Raw genomic sequence first — 21,687 nt, 5'->3', positions numbered from 1 at the left:
CTACCCTCACTGGCAATATAGTACAGCCCTTACCTTGATTTAGGAGCCAAAATGGACCAACTGTTTTCCAGATTCAAGGGATAGTATAAAGACAGCCAATTCCCACTTCTTAGCAAAGCTAAATGCTGCTCCAATTCATCTAATGAGTAAGTCAGACAAGTTAACTATGGGTGACATCTGAAACCTTACTTTCTTCTCTTTTAAAGGGAAATGATACAGAATCACATTACTTTCAAATAAGTTTAAATAAATATAGAGTTCTTTGAGCATAAAATATCACATAAACACTTCTTTCTCCAGTTACATACGTCCATATTTGTCCTTAGTAATTATCATGAGTTAGCAGCATTTCTAATGTATGTGCCTTGGACACACACAAAAAAACCACTTTCTTGTCTCCTTACATGACAGTATTTGTGAAAGATCAAATGGAACATTCCAGCTATAAAGCTTCTGCATCAACCAGTCCTGCTGTAGCATGGTCTACTGATGGAAAAGCATCCTGGCTTTGACACTGAGCTCCCAAACAGCTCCTAAACCTGAACTGGACATTTTTATTTGTATGCCAACCCCTTTTCAGGTTTATAGCTACTCTACACCAATTCTGTCCTCTGAGTTCAGAAACAAACTGGAAAGCTGGGCGAGAGCTAAGGTACACGGAGCTTTTTCAGAGCACTTTGGAAGCCAAAATTACAGAAGACTTTTTCCACTTTTACCGTTCATTCTTTGTTATGTTTGGCCTTCATCCCCTCCTGTCACCTTAAAATTGAAAACAGCATGTTCATTATTATTCATGGAAATTCATCGGATACGGAGAAAGTATCCCTTTTTTCCCCCCCAGCTGTTCCATTTTTATTTCTTTTGGGAAAGACTATGCTATTCTTTGCTTGGGTAGCAATCCTTTGAACTGCTGCTTCGCCACTGCCTTCGCAGGAAGATAATCATTTGCATTGGCTTTACTGATTCTTATCTGCAGGCAAATAACAGCCCCAGCACCCACAGTCCCAGTTCCTTGTGGCAGGAGGCACAGGGATGCTGTATCTGTCTCAGCTGGCCTGGTATTTAATATTATATGTTTACAGTGCTCAGCAAAACCTCTGTTCCTGACTGTGGCTTACTGGATGGTACTACAGTATAAATGCTTATTTCTATTAGTGCTATTCCTAATTACATGAAATGAGACGCTATGTATTGCAGCTGACATAATTTCATTGACCATTACCTTGTTATTCTCCTATGAGACAGAGAGAAAATCTTATCTTAGTTTTTAAATACCAGTAATTAAATTATATTTTTGTATTTGTCCTTTTGTAAACAAACTCCTTCTGCCTCTTTACAGAAAAAGATATTTCCATGTGTTTGGTCTTCCTTGTTTTTCCTGTCTAGATCACCTCTGATGATTCTGCAATTACTTTTTGAGATGGGATGATCAATATTCCATGAGATCCTTCAGGGAATGGCATTTCAGAGACTTATAAAATCTGCATCATATAACTGTATGTTTTACATTGTTATTATACTTTAGCACTCTAACACAGTGTTATTTTCCAAAAGCTTTGCCTAGCTTAAGGGCTTTTATTGCCTCAAAACCCTTTTCCTGAAATGAAGTGGTTAATGTAGAATTCCATGAGTTACAAGACAGGTTTCTTTTCTTTTTTTTTCTATATACTACTCTTTCCAGGTTTTGACATTGAACATCTGCTTCATTTATTGCCATGTTGTCTGTTTATGCAGTTTGCTTGGTAATTCTGTATTTCCCCGCTGAAACATTTGTCTCTGCCTTGAGTAGCAGCTTGACTCATGCAGCATGTAACCGGCTTATGCTTTACCTTCATTTTTGCTCTCTGGTCACCGTGCACACATTATTTGTCGTGAGATCCTCTTTATAGCAGAGCAATGTACATGTAAACCCCCCCTTTCTGTGTGCCTCATATTTCACACAGACACTCATAGCCAAAACCCACACGTGTCCAAGTGAGTGCTGAGCACAGATGTGACATAAAGACACAGAAGATAAAACCCACACGTGTCCAAGTGAGTGCTATACACAGATGTGACATAAAGACACAGAAGACAAAACTTTTCCCCCGAGCTCATGGACAGGCTCTTAACCCCTTTGCTGTGATTTTCCTGCTGATAACCCTTCCCAGGCTGCAGAATCCCACCTCTCTATAAATCGAGTCTATATATGCCTGAAAAGGGGTTAAGAGCTCCAGAGAACACTTCATATGATACATGTTATCTTACCTTCAAAGACACTGCATGTGATGACACAGGAAGCCTTGGATATGCATCCTACTTTGTGAAATGCCTTTTGTGAATGCAGAGTATAAATTATTATAAATGGGCGCATGTGCACACCTTAGAATGGAACTAGAATACATGAAAGTGATGCTCAACGTTAACCAAAAATTCAGTCCTAGCTGTCTAATTTTAGAGAAAGTAGGAGCTGTGAGTTGAGCATCTTCAGAGCTAGGCTGCGCTTATTAAATGTCAGAAAGGCATCTAAGAGCCGCACTGTAGGCATGAAGGATTGAAAAGCCAGGGCTTTAGCACTCGTACCCAGGCTGAGGTCTGTCAAAGATCACATATTGACACCCCGCAGCGAACCACTCCGAAGTGACACCCGATTTCCCACTTTTTGGAGGCAGGCGGGGCCGCGGCGGAGGTGGAGCCGGCTGTGCCCGCGGCGGGACCGGCGGCCGGGCCGGAGATGCGCTGAGGTGCCGCGCACCGGGCTTCCTGCCGGCCGCACACCTGGGAGCGCGGCGCAGGCACGGGTGGGAGCCCCGGGCACCGGCAGCGCAGGAGGGCCGGGCCGGGCTGGGCTGGGCCGGGCCGGGGGGAAGGCAGCGCCGGCAGCCGCGGCAGGAGGCGGCAGAGCGGCGGCGGGAGCATGGAGCGCTGCTCTGCCCCCCCGCCCGAGCAGGAAGCGGTGGAAGCGTGGCTGGACGATCACGGCGACTTTACCCGCTCTTACTTTGTTAGGAAAGCTACAAGGTAAGACCGGAGCGGAGGCGGATAGAGGCAGCTCCTTTCTTCCCAGCGAAAGCTCGCTCTTTCCCGTTTCCCTTTGCTGTCTCCAAAGAAAATAAAAAGAAGCGACTCCCCCCGGTCCCCTCCCGCCGCCCCCACCCTCGAAAGAGCAAAAACTGAAAGCAGGGCGCAGCAGCCCCGTTCGGCTGCCACCGACGGGCACACGCGGCGCTCCCCCGCAGGCTCTCGCCTGCAGCCCCCGGCCCGCGGCCGCTCCGCTGGGAAGCGCCCGCCCGGCACCGGGAGCCGGTCAGCGAAGCGATCCCAGCCTGGAGCTCCGTGCCCTGGACTCCTAGTTATTTATTTTTGTGGGTTTTTTTCTCGCTTTAAAACAGCCATAGCCAACTTCTCGTGAGTAGCAAGCAAGTACGTATTTCCCAGCCCTGCGAAGTAGGTGGTAGCCTCAGACAGCATCTGTCTTGTGGAGGGTGGGTTATGTCAGTACTTAGTCAACGCAAAACAAAGCGCTGCTCTTCGAGAGCTCCGTCACCCTGTGGGCTCGTCACCTCTTCTGACATCTGGGCGGCCCCCGGCGGGGCGAGGGCCACGGGTTAAGTGCCGAGGGAGCTGACGAGCCGTGCGCGGTGCATTCGAGAGCGGAGCTCCGCCCGAGCAGGGGGGGCGAGCACCTCACGGACGCCGTGCTGACCCCGGGACTGCGGGAGGGGAGCGGGGGCGCAGCCCCGGGCAGGGCAGCAGGCAGGGAGGGGTCGCTGCCCGGGGGGAGCGGGGGCACAGCCCCGGGCAGGGAGGGATCGGTGCCCGGGGGGAGCGGGGGCACAGCCCCGGGCACAACCCCGGACAGGGAGGGATTGCTGCCCGGGGGGAGCAGGGGCACAGCCCCGGGCAGGGAGGGGTGGCTGCCGGCAGAGGGCGGCGCGGGGCCGCCGGGCTCCGCCGCTGCTCGGGGGCGGCCGCTCGGCTCTCGCCCCTTCTGGCTGTCGGTCCTCGCGAAGAGCCCGATGTCGAGGACCTGAAGAGCTCGTCGGGGCTTTTCTCCCCTCTTTGGCTTGACATGCTGCCTTTTGGAGATAAGACGAGGTATTTGCTCACCGTTGTCGCACACTTCGGCAGCGGGACTTCGAGTTGAATTGGACTAAATTCGGCTATTTTTAGAAGTGGAGTCAGGTTTCCATTTTGAATATTTTCCGATAAACAAAGCAGTGGGGATGCAGAGCACGGGCGATCTGCGGCTCCCACGGTCTGTCTCAGCGAGAGCTCGGGTTAGTGAGCGCTGTGCTTGGCTCCTCGGACACGCCGTCTCCGCGGGCTCGCTTTGCTCCTCTCCGCTGCCCTCCCGCTCCCGAGCCGCTCGCACCATCTGCTCACCGCTGCTGATTTACTGCTGCCCCGAGTCACTTAGCAGGGATGGATGCATTCTGAATGAGGTTTTGCTGCTGCTCCTCTCTGCATGGGATGGGGCGGTAAGAGGAGAAATCCCCATTAATAATTGACTCGCAGAGAGCTAGAAAGCTTCGGGGGTCACCTGCTTACTTGTGACCATCTGTCAGGCGGTCCCCTTCTGCTGCTGCTTCCTTAGGTTCATTTGACAAAAAAAAAAAAAAAGTAATAAAAATGCCTTTAAGGATGTCTTTTAAATGTTGATTTTGTTTTAAAACAGGCTGTGCATAGGTGCAGGATGCATAGGTGGAAGTAGTTAACCTTGATACTCTCCAGAACACTAGTGCATGGTGTGTCACTGAAGGGCAGCTTGTTTGCCCAGGAAATAGGGTGTTAGCAGCTTTGAGAAGTAGCATTTTATTAGTTCAGCCTGTCACACTTCCTTTGGAAACTGGATGTAGTATTGAACAAATAGGAATGCTAATTAATAGTAACCGCTGTGCCAGATTTGTTTTCCCCATGGACAGGTTTGGTTAATCCTTTTTTTTTTTTCTCTTTTTTTTTTTTAATGCTGAGGCACAGATTTGTGTTTGTGCGGCTCTGAAATAGGCAGTAGTTCAGAAAATACAATTCAGTCGTGTCTCCGTGATGGCCATGCCTCTGATTTAGAGAGGGCTCTGCAGAAAAACTGTTGACTTTTGAGTTCTTGCTTGGCAACAATTCTGTGATGTTTTTGAAATGATGGAAACATTGCATTTGTCTCAAAACTCTCTTCTCTGCTGTCGTGCATGGAATGTTTTGGGTTGGTTTTTTTTTTTTGTCCTTGCTGTATGAATAGAAAACTATTACTATATAATAAGGAATACCTTTTTTATATATAAGTTTGTACCTCCAAAAGACAAATGACAAATTACTTAAGTGTATATTGGTTCAAAGAGGATGACATGAAGAGCTGAGCGGTTTGAAAGAACTGATGTACTTTGTAAAGAGGCTTAATGTTCTACGTGGTAGCGTTACTTAGAGCTTGAAAAGAGAAAACCCTAAAATTTAATGCCAGGCTTTGTTTTAGCTGAATCCTTGTAGAGCAGCACACACTGAACAAAGACTATGCTGTTAATGTTTTGCTACTTAGCATTATATTTACTCTCTCAAGTAAAGCAGCGTTCCTTGAACTAGTTTCAACTCTTTCCTAATCATAATTTACTGCCTCTCATTTTTTGTTTTGCTTCATAATATGCCACAGTTCTCACAGGTCCTAAAAGCAACAGACCAAGAAGTTAGTTAATTTGGTATCTTGAGGAGCACAGAGGCATATTTGACTTCATATATTTGACTTCACGGGCACAATTGCTAACGGATAGAGATAGTTTCTCTATCTGTTTCTCAAATATTTCTACATAATAATAGGAAAAGATCACCAGCTCAGCCATTTATGACAGCGCCATACGAGCCCTTGCCACTGATAGTAATGAGCTTTGAATCAGAGCCTAATACAGGAATTTCATTATAGATATTAAATAATTTAAATATTTTCCTCTGCAATTAATTAATTCCCATAGCATTTTATACAGTAGTTCTTTTGGTAATTCCCACCAAAAAAAATAAATTAGGTGCCTTAATACTTATAAAACTAATTATTTGGGTGGTCTTACGCCTGCATATTTGTTTTGTTGGGTTTTTTTGAAGTATGGGAGTCACATCATCTCATATAATCATTGAATAGTTGTCTCCCGTTTGCACAGGGCAGTTTGATATTAGCGTCTGTTGTCGTGATTCAAATAAAAATTACCTTTTCTGGCAAGGCAGCACTTCAAAAGATGATATTTCTTTCTATTAACAATTAGTTCATAGCAACTGCTGGAGTCGCTGGGCTCCCCAGTCTGTGTTCTGGGCTCTTGGAGGGAAGGGCTGCCGGTCGTCTGCTTAACAAACGTGCACCTGCTTTCGTCCCTGCCCTACACCGGGTTGTAGAGGATGAGGACACTCGAATGTCTTACCCCTCGTATTTTGCTGTGCAATGCCCCGAGGTGGGCAGTGCCTGCAGGCAGGCCACCTCACTGCCTCCCTTGAGCCTGGGCCGGCTTCATGGATATCCTCCGACAGAGCCGTGCTCGTGGGAGGCTGCAGTCCCACAGCGTGTCATCCCGGGGAATAGCTGTGAATTATCCCTCCTTCGAGGCCGGGAATAAACTGCCATCCCGCCAGTAGGAAGCTACGGAATCAGTTTTTTACTACTTTACCCTGTACCAGGCAGACAAGTGGTGTGCAGAGGCAGTATAAATAGGTATTATCCATGAAGTGCTGTTCCAGTGGGATCAAAGTGCAGAACAACAAAGGGGAAGTGTGTCACCAGCACACTTGGGGATGAGATGGATTTGGTTCACTCCGTGATACACAGTGCTGGTAACAAACCTTCTGGCTGGAGAGTTTTTTATACTGCACATTTAAAGATCAAGAGTTTCTAAATGCCCAGCTCCTACTAAATTTAAGATTTTTTTTTTTTTTCCAACTCCTCTTGTTATTTTTCCCCTTCCAAAAGTTTTGGAATCGCCTGTCACATTCTGGCTTCCCAGAAGAAGAAACCTTTTGAAGTAAAATGATTCTTCTTTTAGATTGTGTCTTGTGTTTCCCCATCCTGTTGCTACAGCCGTAATTGTTCTAACTAGACTCTATGAAGGCATAATCTGCAGGGGTTTTTATCACATTTATGGCTTTTTGTCTTCCTGAAGTTTTACCTTTTTATGTTCTTTTAAAAAAGCAATCCACACATTGCCATGCTCAAACATGATACTTATTATAACCCCCTATGGAATACTTCTGTATTTCTGACTTCCTGTTTGTCCCTACTTTTAAAAATATGGGAGTGATTCTGCCTTGGTGCTCTTTGCAGTCAGAAGCAGCAGACTGCCAAAACAGCCAGAGTAAAAGGTCTCCTCTTGGTTAGAGGTAACTGCTTTGTTACAGGCAGTTTTTGTCTGGTCTCCTAAATGTCCGGCACGATGGAGACAAATTATTGACCCAAATTTTATATGCCTTTCACTGGAAATAAGATTATTTTGTTATAAATAAATAAATGGCTTATTAGCAGGGTTGGGAAATATTTACAAATGAATTAAGGTGGGGTTGTATTTGGAAAAATAAATGTCCCTAACAGCATGGTACTTCATAGTGCTTCACTGAGGATTCCAGGAGTCTCAGTTACTGGGACACTGCGCTGGAATCCAGAAACTGCATGACTTGAATATATCGATTACAATTATTCCTTTGAAAAAACCCAAGCACAGTTGTTTGGGTTTTTTTTCCGTCTTCATGGCTGGTGGACAATCAATTTGTGATGTCCTGCCTGCAGCACTGCATTACTCGGGACATTTGCCTTCTAGTCTCTGCGTCTCCAGGGCTTTTCATTTTGAGCTGGTTATTTGAAGTCAACTCTCGTAAATATTAGGTGTCATATGCGTTATGTCACTGTTTTTGTTTGGTAACACATGTGTGCTTAATTTTTTCTGAAGGAATATTCAGGTTTTCAAAGACAGAGCTGTTGAAGGTCTTCTGCACCGAAATGTGCTTTGGCCCATGTTTTTCTTATAAAGGTATCACTGACATATAAAAATATAATAATGCTAAAAATATACAGGTGTGAGCCATATTCATCCCTGTGTACCACAGTAAATAGACAGTGGGCTTTGAACTTGTATGATTGAAGGACCCCTCACAGCTTTCCAGGGGAGGCACAGAATCCTGTGCACATTGTTTGGATGTGCTGAAGGGGGACTTGCTTTTTTCTAAGTTACCCTGTGTGAAGTATTAACAAGAGGACTGCAGACCCACTGATTCTTTGGACCATGGCTTGGAAAAACCACAGGAAGCAGTGGTGTTAAGGCAGGGATCAGAATATTTTCTTCCACTTATTTGGTTTTATTGGATGTTTACTGAGCTTTTCTGAGAAGTAAGGACAGGAAAAAAAAATTGATTTCTGTGAAATTTTGTAAGGTTTTCTTCTTGGTCTAATGACCTTTGTAGTTATCCCACTTATAAATAATGTATCCATATCCTTATGCCTTTCTTGATAACAGCAAAGCATTAAGATCATCTCAAACTATTTTAAACTCCTGACTCCAAAAGCACTCAGGAAGGTAAGGAATGTTACCCACATTCATGAAGTTGTAAATGTGATTGAGTATTTCTGGCATTTGTTGTTGGAAATAAAGGTAGGTGTGTGCTGGAGTATCTTGGAAACCACCTCTAAAACAGCTATTACTGTAGACTGAAGAAACTGTCATTTGAGAAATTATAAGAAACCACTTACTAGCAATTTACATCTTAAATTCCCTAAAAGCTCTAAACTGAACTCCTACACAGAATGTTTTGGTGTGAAGATGAACTAGGCAGCAGAAGATTCTGAGTAGCTCCAAGGAGAACGTGCTTTTACTACGTACAGTTTGCCCCAGGTGACAAAGAAACAAACGGGTGTGCACAATACACTAATTAAAACACTGCTGGTAAACCTTAGGTAGAAAATAAGATGGGGGGAACTACTTTAACAGTTAACACCCCTTTCTGCCTTCTTTTGTTTCGGGGTAACTTTACTATCATATTATATTCATGATAAATCACCTGTGATGTCCTCAGACCCAATAAAGTTCATCACAGCCTATGTTTATGCTGAATTAAAGCTGAATTGTGTGGGAATACATGGCTGAGATCAAGGATTACAAACAAAGGAATTCCAGGCAATACATTCCTGACTTGAACTAATATTTTACCACCTGTTTTCATTTTCACTGTTAAAGCGGAAGCATTTTGCTTCTGCCACGAAAAAAATACAGTTAACAAAACCGCAGTATAAAAGTAATTCTCTTCCCCACTGGCAAAGAAACATACTTAAATTTATATGGAATGCTTTCTCATTTGTATGATTGACTCGAAGAAAACAATATAAAAAAAAAAAAAGGGAATTAAATACAAAATGAGCTATTTATGAAGTGCCAGAAAAGAAGCCCTACTCAAACGGCCCTTGTGGAGAACTCAGTGGTTGTAGTTTCACATCAGGTCTGGCACTGAAAATACAGCCACTAAATATATTTGCTTAGTAAAAGATGTATATTTTTCCCATTTATTTGTGCATTATGGTGAACTCATCCTAGCACAGAGAGCCATCCTTAAGCCTCTGCACCACTTAAGTCCTACTAAACCCCTGTTTTAGGAATTTAGTGGGCCTGAGGTCTCCAGGTAGGTGTGAACTTCAGTCTTAATCCATCTTTCACCAAAATTACTGGTATTGTCCTGTGGCTTTCCACAATAAAATCATTATGTACATAATTATTTTTAAAATTTTGAGTTTGGAACAAGAAATAAAGGTCAGGTCTTAGAATCTGACCTTCAGTCCCAGAGGATTTATTCTGTCTTCCTTTATAGTGTGACTAGAAGGTCCCTTCTGTGGAAGAAAGCTTTCTTATAAAAAGTTAAGCTTGCAGTTTGGTTGTTAAAGAAAACTTGAAAATAGCCAGTTAGAGTTAGTTCTCCACTTTGAATACGTTTGTTACAGATAATAAAGCAACCTCTGGCTCCTATTTTAAAAAATGTGCATTCAGACAAGATCGAAATTTCATAGTTCTGAAAAGTTAATTCAGTCTTTTATGAGCATGGTTTGAACCAAGAATTAGAGTCCTTAATTTAGATCTGTATTCTGACAGAAGTCATTTGTGCCACTGGAAATGTTTAATCTTAAATGTGTGCTAATATATTGGACTGAGATGTGCTAAAAAATTGGCACTCGCTTTAAGTCATACTTCATCCTGAAAAACTGCTTGCCTACCACTGTGAGAAATGGCATCTCCACTAACTATAATAGGAAAGGGTTTAAGGAAAAACAACTGTTGTTTTTGTCAAGCTACTCTTTCAGCCAGTTTGCAAACACTTCTTTTACAGTCAGTTTGCTCTTTCCATCTAACGAGGCCTCTTTTCTACGGCCAGAAAAGGCAAAAACCCACTTAGAGCATGAGGGTGAAATAGCAAGTGGGAAGGCAAGTGTGATGTCCTAGTAGCTTTGAATTCCAAATTCATTTGTTAAAACTGAATAGGCTTTGAGTTATTGCTAATGCTTTAAATGATCTCCATGTTTAAATTATGCCAGGATGCGGGAGAGAAATTTGAAGACATCTAGTGGTTATATTAAGGAAGGCAATTGAGAAAATAGTTATGAAGCTTAGCTTGAAATATAGATGGTTTCAACACTGGCACGATTAGGCCCCAGGAATTCAGATACCTGAAAGCTGGCATTTTCTAGTAGGCAAGTTTGGAATCCTTCTCCTGAAGTGTGTTATCAGCAACTGCTGGTTTGAGTGAAAAATTAGCAAAACAGGCCACACAACTACTGAAACATTAAACATGGTATATATGAAAGATTTATGAGCAACAGAGAAAATGGGGAATTATTAGTTGTTTCACTGAAAGCTACTTATCACTCGGTTCTGTTATGGTACTGTGATTATTAAGCATTCTTTGTGCAAGACAAGCAAGATGCAGTTTACTGTCATTGTTGCATCTTGGTATTAGTTTTGCATTCTGGTTTTTGCCCATTTTGTCCAAAGATACCAAACAGTTGCTGAATGGTCATGTTGGTACTGTCTTACATATGCAGTGTGGTTATATATGTGAGCAAGACAATCATAATCTGGCTGTTAATATTTAAACATCTTCACTGGGTTGGGTTTTTTTATGAGAAGTCTGCTGTGTATTTTGAAGATAATCACAATGAAGATGGGTACAGTAAATTATTTAATATTCCCAGTGTATGAATAGAATAGTGATTGGTGTTGTGTCAGCATGGTTTAACACACAGGCCCAGGAAATACAGCAAGGTTCTCCTCAGGTCTTAGACCTGAGGGTGTCTTCAGCTCTCCTTGTGCCCTCCTGCATGACCTGACTCAAGCCATGTCACATCCTTGTGCCTGTGTTTTCTTACCAAGTGATCTATTTTTGTTGCCTATTCATATTGAAAACTTCCTACTTTCTAGGACTTTCTATACAGCATTTAACAAATCAGGGCCAAAGAATTCCTCTGAAGTTCCCAAGTCCCCATGTACTGCAGATAATGTGTATTTGTATATAAGCAATGAGAGAGGGGAGGATCACACAATCTTTTTTTCTTTTTTCCTTCAAATGTTTTGCCTCCCACTGTATTTTCATCCCCTTCCCATCCCCATCTCTCCAAAATTCCTCTCCAGTTTTGTCACCTGCTGATGGAGTCACCAGCCAAATTCAGCAGTCACTACTGTCCTGTGCTTTACAGAGGAAAGACTGGGTTTGGCTGATAGAAGTGACTAAAAAATTGCTATTTATGAACTCTGGGATAAATCACAGCTCTCCTGAGTGAAGGCTCATACTGCAGTAAAGGATGCATCCAGGTCATGAGGAATGGATGCTGTAACTCCTCAACAGGCAGTGATTGCTGTGCTGGGATAGAGACATTGCATTGATTTTAACTGTCTGCATGGATCAGAATCTGCTCCTGCACCTTCTAAACTACAGCAAGGCTCTTGTACTTACAGTCGCCTCTTGACAATGCCAATGCCTAATGCAAACTATTCATATGAATAGAGTAGTCACAAGTGTTTATTTCTTCCTGTAGCCCTTTAAAAACGACATCTTAATCCTACATAGCACTTGTTACTAATTTCCAGTTACCTCACTTGTGGTTCAGTGTCTGGTATCAGATATCTGTTGAGCTGGTTCTGTGCTGTGAGAGTACTCCTGTTAGTCATAATACTCCTCTTGTCAGGCATTGTTAAATAGGATTGAGTGTCAACAAGCAAATGCATGTCAGGACTTTGCCTGATAGATTTTAAATAGAGTTAGAATACGTCAGCTAATGAGAAATGCCAGTTCTTCCACCCCTGTGTGTAACTGGGTGAGTAAAAGGAGCTAAATAGTTTCCTTGTTGGAAGAGGCATTCAGTAAAGGTCAGCGAACACTGTTCTTTTTCCAGCGAATTTGAATGGCTTTCCTGTTGCCCAAATAAAAATGCTTAAATGGTTTGAAGTTGCAAAGCATGCTTTAAACAGTTTAGTTAAGGATTTGTTGCTGTCGTTGTTAACTTAAGGAGCTTTCTGAGAATCACGCACCTTGTTGGCAAGTTACTGAACCATCATCTAAGAGACATGAAAGGACAGGAATAAGTTACTCATATTTATGCAGCTCCACATATAGGTTCTGTTCAATGCTGCAGCGCTTCATAAACAGTGCAGATACCCAACAAGTAGTCAGTTCCTGCTAAATGTAATTCCTTTCATGTGAAAGGTTTTACAGTTGTGTTCCACATCCCTCGGTAACCTCCACGAGACAGAGAAATGAAAGCTTATTTTACACAGTAAAAAGGCAAAATGGTAAAAACTGAATAATTTCATGGCCACAGTTTGAGAACAGGTATTAGAATTCAGAGTACTGATTGCCACTGCTACAGGCCAGGGGACATCATCATACAACACTCCAGAATAAATAAAATGACAGGTTTCAACTGATAAATCAAACTTTTGCTGTAGCTTTTGCCAGATTCTTTCTCTGCCCTTGCATCTTGTATCAACTTGTCCACGTATGTAAATTCAGTGTAAACCAGAAGTAGGTGAAATGACAGCATTTTATATTCTCCTTTACTCATGAGGAAATAAGCAGTGAATCAGATTGCTCTGCAAATTGCTCTCACCCAACAATTGTACAATTGTGAATCTAGGTCAAGGCACTTCTTTAAAACTACTGATTATTCTGCACCTACCTTCTTGTGTCTCAGGTTTAAATCCACCCACCTGGCATTTTCAGGTTCTTTTCTGCAGCCTTAGTGCTAGATGATAATTTTGTTTAGAAAAAGCTAAAATTTTCCAGGTAATTTATTTTTTTGAGGAGATTCAGAGTAAAACAAAAAGAACCCACATATAACACACAGGGTGACAGGAGTTACCAGCACTGATTGTAGAGGTTGTACTCCATTTACTTACAAATCTTTTGCATCTTAAGCTTTTTATTTTCCTTAAGGATATTTTTGGTCATTTTCATCCCAAATTTTTATTCTTTCTTATTCAGTCCAATAAATGAAAATTCCAAATGTTACCAAATGCCAGCTTGTTATTTTGACTCTCACTGAAACAGCTTTTGCAAATGTAACATTGTCCTATGCAAATCATATTATGTGTTTCAGTAATGCATGGTCACGACTCCCATTTATCCTTTTTAAGTACTGTAAAGTAATACTGTTAAAGTTCTAATAATAAATTAATTGTTCTTTATGCTGCTTCACTACAAGAAGCATTTGGATGAGGTAACTCCACAAAAAATAGGTATCACTGCTATAATACAGGTCATGGGTAGTTTTAATAATTCAGTGTTTTATACCAAGTTTGCCTGCAGTTGAGGTCTCCAAATGATACGTGATTGCAAAATCTGGAAAACTCTTTCAAACCTCCCCAACAGAAGAAAAAAAGGGCATATTTGAAGTACACTGGGGCATGTAACCGATCAGCGGGTGACTAACCTGACTCATCTCCATGGCTTCATTCAGCTCCACTCTCAGGATTCCTGTGGGCTGCTGAGCAAATAAAAAATATCCCAAATTTAAAACATGACCACCAGGAAAGGTTTCCAAAAGATCAGACTTCTAACAGGGATTTTTTTTTTTTGCTGCTCACAGGCCTGTATGTTATGTAATGCAGCAAAAAGATCGTTACTTCTAAGAGTAGGGCATGGGCTGTGAGGGATCCTCGGCACTGAGCAAACGAAATAAAAAGCCCTGCATTTTAAAAAAAACCAGCCAAAACAAACAAACAAACAACCCCCCAACCAAACAAACCCAATTTTGGACAAGAAAATATTATGGTGATAAGAAAAAGTATCCTCCTGTTCTTGATGATATGTTTGCCTGTGCCTAATTGAAGACATGCTGTATTTAGTGAGGACATTATTAGGGTTGGCTTCCTAGTGCTAATTAATTTGAGAAATACAGTTAAATACTAGAGATGCATGACATTTTTTTAATTGGTGATGAACTCTTAAAAAATACAATTTTAGGGTTATTCAGTACTTTGGGTTGAGTTAGACAATGAGTTTCATCTGCAAGGAAAGGAAATAGGAAAGATGTTTGAAAACAGTCTGTCCTTTCATTATTTTGAAGGGGCTGAAATAGAAACATTCATGTTTCTTTATGACAGTTTTTAAGCAAAACTTCTATGCTTTGAGTCAAACCAGCATTTTTAATTAACTCAGAGAGCAGAGGAAGTTAACTTAAAAATAGAAGATCGGCGACATAAAAATAGGAGGGGTGGCAGGTGATTTGACAGAGGGAATTAAAGTTCGGAATTATCTTTTTAGAGGTCAGAAATGGTCTGAAAAACAGAATTAAAGCAGAAGGTTTTGTCTTCATACAAATTGTATATACACCTTATACAGAAATCCAGATCTCAGGAATGGGAAGGACCGGAACTTTTCAAGCACAAAATGATGGTGTAAACTTCTGATCTGTATTCTGAAAGGCGCAGCGTAAGTGGTCTCCCTCTGCCCTACCCAGGTATTTCCTTTAGGCAGAAATAGCTTCTTTTTTATGGGGCATAAAATGTTACTGCTTGATCTGGGCTGAGTGCTTCATAAAATTGGAAAGCATTGACACAGAGGAGCCTAAAGGTGCATCGGTGTCCTCTGGGTGAAAAGGTTTCCAGTTCTCCTCTTTGCAGCATTGGCTTCCAATATGTGCTAGTGCCCAAGGGTTTTCCGTTCACATCGCTCACTGTATTTGGATTTTTGTTTGACAGAGAAATGGTTAATGCATGGTTTGCTGAGAGAGTTCACACCATCCCAGTCTGCAAGGAGGGAACCAAGTCCCAGAGCGAATCCTGTGCTTGTCACCAGCCTGCCTGTGCCGAGACCACCAGCCCTGGGACACCGGCGAGGAAAATCTCTGCTTCGGAATTTGACAGACCCCTAAGGCCTATTTTTGTCACGGACTCGGTAGGAGCAGTGAGCTTCCTCTCAGGCTCTGAAAAGAAGGAACAGATGCCTCTGCCATCTCCAAGGATTGAGACCAGTGCAGGGGATCAGTGCTCAAGACTATTAGAACTTGTAAAAGACATTTCCAGTCACTTGGATGTCACGGCGCTGTGCCATAAGATCTTCCTGCATATCCACGAGCTGATAGCAGCGGACCGCTATTCCCTGTTCCTGGTCTGTGAGGACAGCTCCAATGAGAAGTTCCTCGTCAGCAGGCTGTTTGATGTGGCAGAAGGCTCCACCCTGGAAGAAGCTTCCAACAACTGCATCCGCCTGGAGTGGAACAAGGGCATTGTGGGGCACGTGGCAGCCATAGGCCAACCCCTGAACATCAAGAACGCCTATGAGGTGAGTCGAGGAAACTTCTCCTGAGCAATTCTCCGACAGAAGAAGGTGCCTTATGATCAGCTGTTGAAATATTGCCACTTCAGTACCTGTATTAGGACCTGTGTTCACTTAACCTGGCGAAGGTGCAAAGCCCACCCCGTGGTTTTGGTTATAATACCTGTGCTGTAGATACATGTGTGCCCAGACACACGGCGCTGTGGCTGAAAGAACCAGAGTTTTGTAACAATATTGAGGTGAAAAATACGAAACAAGCAATCTCTGATAAAAGCAAAACCACTGACCACAGTCATGAAACTTCGCTCCTCTGTGGCCATGTGTCTTTCAGTGTGTTTCTGTAACCTCTTCTTGATGATAAAAGCTCCACGAGGGATGGTTGGTCTGTGTACATGTTCATGATAATGATGGTCTGGGTGCAAGAAAAGACTTCTCCTAGGATTTGGGTGGGGGGTTTGTTGTTGTTGTTCTTCGTGGTTTTTGTTTTAACACATTGAGAATAACAACTTCATATAATTATTATCTAGTAATGGAACCTTTGTTATCCTGGGTAACAGTTAAATCAAATATTCTGCTTTTCTTAACCTTTAAACCAAGTAAGAAAAAGAAGTGATCTTTCAGCAAGCAGTCTAATAATTGTATTTTTTTCAGGATCCAAGATTCAATGCAGAAGTTGACCAGATCACAGGGTATAAGACTCAGAGCATCCTCTGTATGCCAATAAAGAATCACAGGGAAGAGGTAAGTTGCAGTCTTAGGATCACTTCAGGTAATACTGTTTCCAACCACACTGACACTTTAAACTTCTATTAGCTGCCAGTCATTATCTTCCACTATAAAACTATCTCCTTTTTAAAAAAGACTGCTTTTGTTTGTTTGGACTTTAATTTTATCTTATCCAGTTCAGTAATGTAAGCCAAAGGGAACTGTCAGTGTTTAATCCCAGATGCAGCAGTAGAATATATGGATTTAACTCTAGAAGTGCCAGTCCTGCTTCCTGCACCAAGTATCTGTGAGCATTAAAGTTCTCTGCACACTTACTGGTCTATCCCAGAGCACTGAGACTGCAGTTAAGAGTTACTGTCAGTGAAGTACATTTGGGTTTCCTTTGATCCTGACTGTAGGAGCCTTCAGCCACAGCACCAGTTCCAGGAACACTCACAAAGGATAAGGCTCTCTATAGAGTGTGTCCGAGCTTTGAGGTGGAGATTTTCTCTCCTGAAATTCATTTATTTTTCAGAGCATTTGTGGTTTGCTTCCAGAGAGCTCAAAGTCCCCAAAAGAAAGGCTGCCAGGCTTGGTTTGAAGGCGTCATACCTTCTTCTTCTTGCTCTTCCATCTTTCACTCCTCTTACAGAGTTTTTCACCTTGGCTCTTACTGCACTGAACCTTTCTTTCATTAAATAAATTGATTAAGCTCCTGATTTAACTTGTCTATTGAATCTTACTGCACCTGACCCAGATGATCAGCCAGCTTTTCCTTTCTTCACATACTACTAATTTTGGCCTATTTTTTTTTTTCAGTTCTTCCAAGGACAGCACTTGATCCTTTCCTACTCTTGCTTAAAAGTCTTCCCCTGCAGCCACCTCTGGCCTTGGGCCAGCAGATGAGCAAAGCAGATGTGGTGGGAACAGCTGAGTGGCAAAAAATGCTGTGCCCCATGTAGATGGGAACAGAACTGAGTTACAAAGTCTTGCTGCTGGCCAGGGAGCGTGGAAGTGCCCACTTCTCCCCAGGTCCTACTGGTGGGTGGAGGAAGAAATAAGAGCTGCAGTCTGTGTGTCCAGTGCACCATGACTTAGGGGCTGAATAAACCTGCAATGGGCCGTGTCCTGGGCCAGCTTTCTACTCCTAAGTGCATCAGCAAGGGGAAATGAAGCAGGAATTTGTTTATTTGGAAAAGTTCAGCCAACCTGAAGTTTGAGGAGAGTGTTATACTCATATGCAATAATTTGAAGGTGCTAAACTCTAAGAGTTCTTATAGGAAAGGATTGCAACTTTAATTTTTTCTGATTTTTACAGTCTGTACCAGAAAGTTTTTCTCCTTCTCACCACAACAAATGACTGGCATGTTTCTGGAGAGATCGTTGGAGGCAATGAATCAGTCCTTAATTTTCCATTTCCATTCTGCTGCTTTGTCTGTTTAAAAATCCCCAGAACAATACAGCCAGAATGCTGACTCCTCCCTGTTAAAAAATAAATAGATAAAATTTAAAAAATCCCCAAAGCCCCTCTATTAATATTGAGGCTACTGAATGCTGCCTTAGCCCAGGATGTCAGCAACCACAGTCAAAAGATGATTCTGGAGGTCATCCAAAAATAAGCACTGAGAAAGAGAAGCAACTGGGGCTTTCTGTTTGTTTGTTTAGTATTAGGACTGTTTTTTAAAAACAAAAGAGTCAGTAATTGAGAGGAAGAAAATCTCATGCTGATTATTAAATCCTCTGGGCCTGCTGAAGTATGGAGATTTTTCCAGTAGATGCTTTTCACGTTTGCCTATATTTCCATGAGGCATGTGAGAAACCAAAGCCTCATTTAAAAATAACATCTAGTAAGAAATTCCACAGATGAAAAGCAAACAGTTTGATTCACAAAAGAGCCCATGAAAAGGACCCAGGAACTAGTAACAACGAAAGAAAGCTCCAAATGGTGCTGATTTGCCTTCTAGGGCTCCTGGAAAGCCAGGAAATGCAGTGGCACAGGTCTTCTGGTTTCGTTTGGGCTTGGATTCAGGGGCCCAGAGAAAGGATTGCAGAGGCTGTGGCAAATAACTATCACCTTGGATGTCTGCACCTGGTTTTGTAGGCACTTGTCAACAAACTGCCATTTCAACAGAACCAACAGGGAGTAGCAGTCCTTATTCCATTCCTTGGCTTAATCCAACCTGTGGAGTTATGCAGGGCTGACACAGGCTCAGCACAGCTCTCTGACAGGCTTGGAGTATCTGGAGAATGGAAGGTCTCTGATGCACAGAGACACCACAGCTGCCACAGAACATCTACGGGAATCACACAACTTTCTGTTACTGCTGCATTTTTTTCCATTCAGCCGTGCATAGTAATTTGCATTAAATTCAAATTCAGTTTGTTTTCTACTAAAATCTGTAGGATTTTCTCACATGGAACTTTTAACTGAATTAACTGAGACCTCTCTCCCAGGCTTCAACTAAGACTGAACTTCCCAGTAACTGGCTAGGGAAATGTTTTATTCTGGCAATTGTTTAGTTTGTTGTTCACTTTGCCCTGTTTGCTACTATTTCCAACAGCCTTAGAAAACATCCTGTTGCGTTTTGTTGTGTAAAACGTGAGCAGGCATGTTCCTGCCAGCCAGGGAAGTTATTTTCTCCCTCAGTGAACACTTCAGATATCGCAGTCGCTGCAGAATAGAGGAGCTCCAGCCAAGCTGACTTTAAACAAACTCCCCCAAGTTCCAGTAGCAGTCTTGCTGCAGGATTATGGAGATCAGTAATTTGCTTCTTGGGTGGATTTTCAGCTTATGCTGAGACACGTGTTACATTCACTGGAGTGCTGGAAATCACGCAGGCTGCTGCTGGCATGAATGATAGAAGAGGATGTGAAATTTTAGTTTATTAAAAATGGAAGTCTGTAAATACAGTTCTGTCCCTGCAGGATAATTTTATAAGCCTGAATCAAAGCTCTACAAGACCAGGAGAGCGAAGTAAGGTTAACACCACTTAGTCTGTCTCCTGAAGTGTGTATGTTCTCTTACTGAAAATGAGATAAAAGTTGAGTTCCCCTCTTTCTGTTACCATTCTTTGGCTTAATGTAATTTTTCTTCAGGTGACAGCAGAAGCAAATCAAAAATATATCTTCCTAGGAAGCAAAATTAATTGTATTTTTGAGTCAGCTGAAGTAAGAACCAACTAAAAAGGGCACCAATGGCCTGTAGGGCTGGAAGAGCTTTTCCAGAGTTAGGTCTGTAATCCTAATGTGCAAAAACCTGCAGCATGAAACAATCGAGGTAAAATCCAGAGCACAGTCATCAGTCATCACCTACCGGGAAACACTCTAGGAAGGCTGCTACTCTTAGAGGCAGGGCTCAGCTATGGCAAGAAAATAGTAAAAATAAAGTTCTCTAAGAATTAGAAGGAATCTCTTCTTGTAATGTGGATCAGGATTTCTTAAATGGGAAAAGTAGATAGAGAAGAAAGGTTAGAGGACAAGTGGAGCCCTGGAAGATTGCTTGTGCTGCCAGCAAGAATATTTTTAACCCCTTTCTTTCCTATTAGTTTTGCCTTGTGTGACCAAGAAATACACAGGCTAATTCTGGAGCTGCAGCAGGAGAATGACAAGGACTCAAACATACACATCTTTGCTTTATTGCTGCATGACTCACCTGTTATATTTTCCCAATATTCTCCAAGCTTTATCTCAGATTTCTCTTGTTTATTGCCACAAACATTTCATGCTTTGTATGTACCTGTTATCTGAGAAAGTTTCCTGTGCAGCTGAGCTCAGAGTCACCTTGGATTCAATTTTTCTGCTGGTGCAAACATAACTCCCAACTAGAGATCACTGGTCAGGCCTATTGTTATTGCTGATTTGTTTGTAATAAGTTTTAAAAATGAAGATTTGGGTTTCATACTGTGCTTGGTATTCTCTAAAATGCAGGCATATGTTCTCCATGGCCTAAAATGTTACTACATGATTTACTTTTGTCCTAATTACAAAATTACTTTAGTAACAGGAACAGATCCTCTTGAGTTCCCTATATCTTCTCCTAATTACCTGGTTGCAGGCAAGACTCCAATGGCTGAAAAATATCCATCTGAGGTTTTTCTCATTACTGTCTCTACACCATATCCTACAGAATGTAGAGAAGCGCTGAAATTTGTACTGATATAAATGAGGCCACAATTTGGACCAGTTTAATTTTTAAAACTGTTCATTTTGTATGAAAAAAAAATGCACACATTACACAGTTGTCTAAAAGCTTAGAATGCCACTGAAACAGCAACAACAAAGAAAAAGGTTTTGCACTTGCATGTTTTTTTTATCATATTCAAGTCAACTATGACTTTTTAGTAGGTTTATTTTCATTACTCCTTCCCTCCTCAGTTAAAACCTTTTATTGAAAGACCTTTACAAAGCTCTAAAACCGACCATTGCTCTTGGAACACCTGCCTTTGTTCATGTATCATAAGCCTGCAGTGCTGATAAAAGGAGCTTAAATAGTCCTTTATATATATATATATATACATATGGTCCTTTTACTGTTTTCTTATAGCTTTTTTAAGCAGCACAGACTTTGTTTTTGTGGAGGGGATGTATTTACACAAGATGAAAGCACTCACCTTCTGGATGCCTTGAAAAGCCTCTGGCCTTATTAAAGTTGTCTTAGCTCATGCTGGATCAAAACTGAAATAAAATAAAATAAATTAAATCAATACCCAGAGAAGACAGTGGTATGAGAAAAGGTGTCACCATTAATCTCTGCACGTGTAGGCTAAAATAAAAGCATATTGACTGCTTAAAGGATTTGCTTTTATTCAAAGTCTGCCATGGAAGTAGATAAGACTAGTGGTAAATTGTTACTACAGAAAGGAAGTTCACTGGATAACAAATATTCCTCCCTGAAGTGAATGAGAGGGTGACTGTGGGAAAAGCTGGGTGGTGTGGAAGGGAGCTGACAGTTCAGCTTTATTTCAGACAGACATTTTTGAGCCCACAGTTGGCAGCGATTCATCCTGCAGAACAATGACCTTGCTTGTAACATCAGTATTTGGGGAATGCGAGGCTGAGAGATAGTAAATTGTCTTCTTTTCCATTACAAAAATAAACCCACATGCCTTCTATCAGTTTAGCAGTTACAAATGTAATGATTAACAGTTAACTTTTTAAACATTTAACCACCACACACAGTTTTCTTCTAATATTGCTTATCCCCAAAAAAGCGAGATGAAAAAATACCATCATTAA

The 21,687-nt window shown here is 41.9% G+C and overlaps 1 protein-coding gene and 1 long non-coding RNA gene across 7 annotated transcripts in view; one reads left to right on the top strand and one right to left on the bottom strand.

The window, feature by feature from the left end:
- Window positions 1–2,807: 2,807 nt before the first annotated feature.
- The window catches only part of PDE5A (phosphodiesterase 5A), a 50,169-nt gene continuing 31,289 nt past the window's right edge, over window positions 2,808–21,687 (top strand). For 2 of the 5 annotated variants that reach the window (XM_051805002.1, XM_051805001.1), the window contains exons 1-3: window positions 2,808–3,000; window positions 15,171–15,753; window positions 16,399–16,488. In XM_051805002.1, the coding sequence (XP_051660962.1) occupies window positions 2,897–3,000; window positions 15,171–15,753; window positions 16,399–16,488 (777 nt within the window). In that variant the 5' untranslated portion in view covers window positions 2,808–2,896. Of the gene's footprint in view, window positions 3,001–3,812; window positions 4,461–15,170; window positions 15,754–16,398; window positions 16,489–21,687 lie in introns of those variants that run through there. The other 3 variants (XM_051805005.1, XM_051805006.1, XM_051805004.1) reach the window with 3 other exon arrangements.
- Window positions 16,496–21,687, bottom strand: part of LOC127478827 (uncharacterized) — a 45,757-nt gene continuing 40,565 nt past the window's right edge. For both annotated transcript variants that reach the window (XR_007907369.1, XR_007907368.1), the window contains one exon: window positions 16,496–21,126. This is a non-coding gene — a long non-coding RNA (uncharacterized LOC127478827). The remainder of the gene's footprint in view (window positions 21,127–21,687) is intronic.

Source organism: Manacus candei, unplaced genomic scaffold, assembly GCF_025592945.1.
Source record: "Manacus candei isolate 608988 ecotype Guabito, Panama unplaced genomic scaffold, ASM2559294v1 h1tg000062l, whole genome shotgun sequence".
Lineage (NCBI taxonomy): Eukaryota > Metazoa > Chordata > Aves > Passeriformes > Pipridae > Manacus > Manacus candei.
This window is presented reverse-complemented; position numbering and strand designations above follow the sequence as displayed.